Source organism: Leptonychotes weddellii, unplaced genomic scaffold (assembly GCF_054177405.1).
Source record: "Leptonychotes weddellii isolate Sample4059 unplaced genomic scaffold, ASM5417740v2 HiC_scaffold_6946, whole genome shotgun sequence".
Classification (NCBI taxonomy): domain Eukaryota; kingdom Metazoa; phylum Chordata; class Mammalia; order Carnivora; family Phocidae; genus Leptonychotes; species Leptonychotes weddellii.
The window spans coordinates 1-6,987 of record NW_028038901.1 but is presented as its reverse complement, the minus strand read 5'-3'; the positions used below and the strand labels follow the sequence as shown (position 1 = coordinate 6,987).

At 43.3% G+C, this 6,987-nt stretch overlaps 1 protein-coding gene and 1 pseudogene across 1 annotated transcript; both read right to left on the bottom strand.

The window, feature by feature from the left end:
- Positions 1 to 401: 401 nt before the first annotated feature.
- On the bottom strand, positions 402 to 5,688 carry LOC102732635 (zinc finger protein 350-like; the record flags this gene model as incomplete). The annotated part of the gene is made up of 3 exons (XM_081811310.1): positions 402 to 487; positions 4,956 to 5,051; positions 5,544 to 5,688. Coding segments are annotated over 3 exons (249 nt in total), but the record flags the coding sequence as incomplete, so codon positions are not given.
- Positions 1,400 to 2,758, bottom strand: LOC145719755 (uncharacterized; annotated as a pseudogene).
- Positions 5,689 to 6,987: the final 1,299 nt, after the last annotated feature.

The following is a 6,987-nucleotide window of genomic DNA, read 5'->3' as shown; positions in this document are numbered from 1 at the left end:
ACCAATGACTCCATATCCATCTCACTTAATATAGATATTTACATCCTCTCACTAGAATAGCTGGTGTGTAAAGGTATCACTTAAAGATAATCCATGGGGCACCTGGCTGGCTCAGTCGGTAGAGCATGCCACTCTTGATCTTAGGTTCATGAGTTCTACCCCATGTTGGGTGGAGCCCCCACTTAAAAAATGTTAAAGAGGGGCACCTGGGTGGCTCAGTCGTTAAGCATCTGCCTTCGACTCAGGTCATGATCCCAGGGTCCTGGGATCGAGCCCCGCATCGGGCTCCCTGCTCGGTGGGAAGCCTGCTTCTCCCTCTCCCACTCCCCCTGCTTGTGTTCCCTCTCTCGCTGTGACTCTCTCTCTCAAATAAATAAATAAAATCTTTAAAAAAAAAAAAATGTTAAAGATAATCCAGTTACCTCAGTGCTGTGTCCAGGAGACCATGGGCTTATTCTGTTTTGGTCACCACTGTATCCTCACTCTTCTTCAAACAGGACCCGGTACAAAGGAAATATTTGACAAATACTTGGTAAATGAATGGACTGACTCAATCTAAAGCTGCAATTTCATAAGTGCCCCTAAGAGTTTATAGCAGGCATCCCAGTTCCTAATTAATCCTTCACCTTGGCCTGCAGAAACTGAATTGACATACACATACTCCATATCCCACCCACCCAATGTTAGCCCTTTCCTGATTTTTTTTTTAAAGATTATTTATTTATTCATTTATTTGACACAGAGAGACACAGCGAGAGAGGGAACACAAGCAGAGGGAGTGGGAGAGGGAGAAGCAGGCTTCCCACCGAGCAGGGAGCCCGATGTGGGGCTCGATCCCAGGACCCTGGGATCATGACCTGAGCCGAAGGCAGATGCTTAACGACTGAGCCACCCAGGCGCCCCTCCTGATTTTTCTTTCATAGCAGCATTCCGGATACAAATTTTCTTGTATGTTTTTAAAACTCACCTACTTAATTCCTCTACTTAGTTGAACTCAGACTTCCTTTATTCCTTTAACAGACACAAAAGAGAAATTGATATGTACGTATTTGGGTTAACATCAGATTATGCCTGTGTATCAACACATATTTTTAATAGGATGAGAAGATCAGGCTTTCCCAGCCTTGGCATTTATATAGTTCCTCTCAGTATATACTTTTCAGCCATACTATGACCTAGAATTTTTTGCTCAACCCTTCTCTACATAGAATGGTTTTTGTTTTTTTTAAGATTTTTTTATTTATTTGAGAGAGAACATGAGCCAGGGGAAGGAGCAGAGGGAGAAGCAGACTCCCCGCTGAGCAGGGAGCCCAATGAAGGGCTCAATCCCGGGACTCCAGGATCATGACCCGAGCTGAAGGCAGATGCTTAACCATCTGAGCCACCCAGGCACTACCCACATAGAATGTTTCTGAGTTTTTTTTCCTCCTGGTTTTCTGTGATCTAAAATAAGACATAATTGACCAGTGAAGGCATGACCACATTCACTGCATTCATAAGGTTTCTGTCCTGGGCAAATCCTCTGTTGTCTCCTGAGGGTGCACTTCTGGCTGCAGGCTGTCCCACTATGACCACATTCTATTTGCTAGGAGCCCACTGATGTTTAATGATGTCTGGCAAGCCACAGAAGGCACTTGCGTAGTCACCATATTAAAAAGGTTTTTCTCTTGCAGGACAACACTAGTCTGTGATGACCTGTGACTCTGAGGGAGGATTCTCTACCTTGACTAAATGAATTTTCTAATGTTTATTGAGGACTGACTTCCCTCGAAAAGATTTCCCATATTCAATGCATCTATATGGTTTCTCTTCTGTATGAGTTCTCTGATGTATAATGAGCTGTGACTTCCTGATAAAGGCTTTCCCACATTCACTACATCTACAAGGTTTTCTCTCCTGTGTGAATTCTTTGATGTTTAATGAGACCTGTCTTCTGGGAACAGGATTTTCCACATTCACTGGACACAAAAGGAGTCTTTCCTGTGTGAAATCTTTGATGTGAAAAGACAAGCATGTCTTTGGCAGAAGCCTTTCCCACACTCATTGCATATATAAGTTTCCTCTCTTGTATGAATCCGCAGATGTCCCATGAGATTTCCCTTCTGGATGAAGCCTCTTCCACATTTACTGCACAGAAAAGGTCTCTCTCCTGGATGTGTTTTCTGATGTATATTGAGCCGTGATTTCTTGAGAAAGGCTTTGCCATATTCAGTACATTCATAAGGTTTTTCTCCTGTATGCATTCTCTGGTGTTCAGTGAGCATGAACTTTCTGGAGAATGCTTTCCCACATAGACTGCATCTGTGGGGTCTCTCTCCTGTATGAATGATCTGGTGATCAGTGAGCCAGGACTTCTTGATGAAGGCTTTCCCACATTCACTGCATACATGAGGTTTCTTTATTTTTTTAGTTTTCTGATATTTAATGATTTGGCACTTCATGCTGGTGCATTTTTGGCATTCAAGGGATTTAATTTCACTCTGAAATTGTTCGTGATTAATAATGAAGAAAGAATTTCTCACTTACAGTAAGCTCTGCAGTGGCTCTGCTGTGGTTAAGGAAAGTTATATTTGGTTTCATAATTTTTCCATCTAAGTCAAACATACCATGCTTTTGCCTTGACACAAAATGAGTTTTGCTCAGAAGAACAGAATTCTCAAATGCATTATGTTTGTGCCATTGTTCTAGGCTATTCTCCATGAATTCATTTTGTAAGTGATCTGGAAGTTTCCAGACTCTTAGAAAAGAATAATGAATTCTTCCGGGCGCCTGGGTGGCTCAGTTGGTTAAGCGACTGCCTTTGGCTCGGGTCATGATCCTGGAGTTCTGGGATCGAGTCCCGCATCGGGCTCCCTGCTCGGCAGGGGGTCTGCTTCTCCCTCTGACTCTCCCCCTCTCATGCTCTCTCTCTCTCTCAAATAAATAAATAAATCTTTAAAAAAAAAAAAAAAGAATAATGAATTCTTCCATCACATTGACTAGAATAAAAGTATTTTTTAAATAGCTTCATTTGAGGTGACTTAGTGATGACTCTACTATATGAGTGTAAATAAAACTCCATGTTTAATGTACCTTATATATTGGAAAAAAACAGTGACAATGAATAAACACAGTTTTGGCTATTTTCCAAATACTGCAGAACATGCAGACTGTGAAATACACACAATTTCCCATGAGCAGCAGACCACTGGTTGGAGGGCCACCTCATCCAAACTGGGGAGAGGTAGACTCATTCACGTCACAAATCCTTACTGAGGACTACTGTGCACAGGGCATGGTGCTCATGTTAGGGACATACACAAGAGTCCTCATGTTCAGGGAGCCTACACTGCTACACTTTGGTAAAACCATAAAGGGCAAAAAAGGACACAAGTAAAACAGCTGCACATTGTGAAAACTGGTAGGAAGGAGCAATGGAGATGGAGGGAGATGCAGGAAATCAGGTGACACAGTAGAGGAAAACAGGCCTCCCTGGAGGATTCATTGTCATGGTCAGCCTTGGGGAGCAACAGTATGACACAGCACAAAGCTCCAAGCACACGTAACCTATAACCTACATCTCACAGAGACATTCCCTTTCCTAAGAGAAGCCCCAGTCCCAGCACCTGCTCTTCTATTACTACCACCCTTATATTCCAAATATTTCATCACAGCACTTGTCACCCTCTAGACACATAATGTATCTTCTTATTTGATCAGTTTTCAGTTTCCTAATCTTAGAACGAAAACTCTTGCTCTGTTTTTATGCTTTTTCTCACTGCTGTTACCCTAGGTTATCAAGAAATAACATTTTTTAAAATGAATCAAGTAAGCAATCACATGTCTGGAACACACTGGGGAGCTTAGAGAAGAAAATGGAAATCTCTGTGTGAGCAAGAAACACTATTATCACAGAGACACTGAGAGAATAATTTCATGTCTATAACAAGTGATGTGGTTAACTAGGACTTAATGTCCTCAGAATATGATGGAAAAAAGAAAGCTTTCAGGAAGTCAATACGATGGTAACAGCTACAATAAACTGGAAGGAAGGCCAGAATTAGTAAATACACAAAGGAATTAAGTCAAAGTACGCATGAGTGTTATAATCTTGTTTAGGCTGTAACTGGGAATGTAGGATGCTGAAGTACTTTTCTGGTTAAAATCCATCATAAACAGCAGATTCTTTTAAAGAAGAGAGCTCTACAGGTAGGGAGCATTTGAGGAAATGCCTGGATGGCCAGAATGTAAGATGCACAGGAGTATAAAGAACCTAAACTTAAAAGGGTTTTCTGGGAGGGAAGGTGATGCAAATTCCTTGCACTTACTGGGAACTCAGGAGAATTGCCATAAGGATGAGTGAACTATACAGAACTAAAGTCTGGTAGATCACATTGGGCAGATGTCAATTTGATAGTGTCCTGCAGAGAACAGAAGCACCTTAGCTTATTAGAATAAAGAAAAGTTTGAAGGGTTAGAAGACCAGATGAGAAAACGGAAAACTGAACCTTTGGAGAACCTCAGAGTGAGGACAAGAGCCCAGTGAAAACCAGTTTACTTTGGGGGTACATCATCCAGGATAGGGTGAAGGTTAGGAAGGAATATCAATACCAATGGGACAGAAAGGTGCAGTAGTTAGAAGACAATGACGAATTCAGTTTTCTCTTTGGACAGAGGCCTTTTACAGCAAGGAAGGTGGAAGAGTAAGAAGAGAAAGATCTGCAAATTATAAGAAAAAGGAAACCATGCAAACAAAATTCAAGATGTAAATAAAATAAACAGGGATCAAATCCCAGAAGAGACAAATGGAATACATTTTACTCGAAACTCCTACAAAGAAAAAAGAGGCTGCAAATCAGGAGAGAGATGCAGGGAGGCACTGCGTACCTATCCCCCAACCCTCTCACAGCTGTGATTCCTCTACCAACTAGAATATGATTTCCACAGCCTGGTTCCCTCCTGCTTCTCTCACTCACCTGAAAGGGTTTGACAGGGGATACCATCTTCCACTGTCCATGTTGGTTCTCCTTCATCAAATTTGGAGAGCACATCTGGTTTGCTGGTGTGAAAACCTGTTCATGGTAAATGATAGAAGACTTAGGCACACTAATTGGGCTTGGGGTCTGGGAAGACCACACGATGTTAGGACAAAACAATTTTTACACCTACAAAGTTAAGGTCTTCACTCAGGAGAAGGGAGAATATATCCGTGTCTGGAGCCAGGGAAGGGACTGAAAATCTCACTTCAGAGCAACACGGACACTACAGAGCTTTAAGAAGCTGAGAAAGGGGGGTGCCTGGGTGGCTCAGTTGGTTAAGCGACTGCCTTCGGCTCAGGTCATGATCCTGGAGTCCCTGGATCAAGTCCCACATCGGGCTCCCTGCTCGGCAGGGAGCCTGCTTCTCCCTCTGACCCTCCCCCCTCTCATGTGCTCGCTCTCTCTCTCTCATTCTGTCTCAAATAAATAAATAAAATCTTTAAAAAAAATAAAAAATAAAAAAAGCTGAGAAAGGAAAGGCCACTGATGAGGACCCTCCAAGTGACGCTAGGGAGTTGTCCTCACCCACTGACACCAGGTTCCTATAGTTGTCCAACATCACATCCCGGTACAGGTCCTTCTGGGCGGGGGCCAGGAGCTGCCACTCCTCCCAGGTGAAGTCCACGGCCACATCATCAAATGTCAGGGATTCCTGTAATAACAGTGTTTTCTAATGAAGTGATATCCTTTTGATGACATAGAAGAAATGTTAAAATTTTTCTGCTTATTTCCACTCTATAGGCTGTATCTAGATTTCTAGCAGGGTTTTTATTTTGACACATTGTGGAAGAGTAAACGCCTGATTAAATATTCTGTAATTGTGCACAGTCATCCATCCATTCATCCAAAGAGAAGTTTGTATAGCATGTTGAGTTCAGGGGCACCTGGGTGGAGCAATCCCTTGAGTGTCCGACTTCTAGTTTGGGCTGGGGTCATGATCTCGGGGTCATGATCTCAGGGTCGTGAGACTGAGCCCCATGTTGGGCTCCACACTGAGTGCTTGAGTTTCTCTCTCACTCTCCCTCTGCCTCTCCCCCACCAACTCACGGGCATGTGCACTCTCTCTCAAATAAATAAATCTTAAAAAAAGAAAACCAGGGTGCCTGGGTGGCTCAGTCGTTGAGCAGCTGCCTTTGGCTCAGGTCATGATCCCGGGGTCCTGGGATGGAGCCCCGCGTCGGGCTCCCTGCTCTGCGGGAAGCCTGCTTCTCCCTCTCCCACTCCCCCTGCTTGTGTTCCCTCTCTGGCTGTCGCTCTCTGTCAAATAAATAAAATCTTTAAAAAAAAAAAAGAAAAGAAAAAAGAAAACCTGTATAAGTTCATTCTCATTAACCTAGAAATACCATCCATATGTATATGGCAGATAAAAGATATATGTATGCTTTTCACATTAATGCAACTGATTTTTTTTAAAGATTTTATTTATTTGATAGAGAAAGCACAAGCAAGGGGAGCGGCAGGCAGAGGGAGCGAGACAAGTAGGCTTCCCAATGAGCAAGGAGCCCCAGGATCTGAGCCGAAGGCAGTGGCTTAACTCATTGAGCCACCCAGGTGCCCCTAATGCAACTGATTTCTTACAGGCCTCTACAACTCTGTTAGGGAACAAAGGAAAGAATAAAACAAACCGAAAGTCACCTCGGCCTGAGTCATTTGTTCTGCTCTCTAAAAACAGCTGGAGGTGGGGAAGCCCTGCCTTGTGTCTTCTGGATCTACTTTTACTTTCTCTTCAGAAATCTCAGTCTCAGGCGCCTGGGTGGCTCAGTCGTTAAGCGTCTGCCTTCGGCTCAGGTCATGATCCCAGGGTCCTGGGATCGAGTCCCACATCGGGCTCCCTGCTCGGTGGGAAGCCTGCTTCTCTCTCTCCCACTCCCCCTGCTTGTGTTCCTGCTCTCGCTATGTCTCTCTCTGTTAAATAAATAAATAAAAATCTTTAAAAAAAAAAAAAAGAAATCTCAGTCTCGGTCAGGCG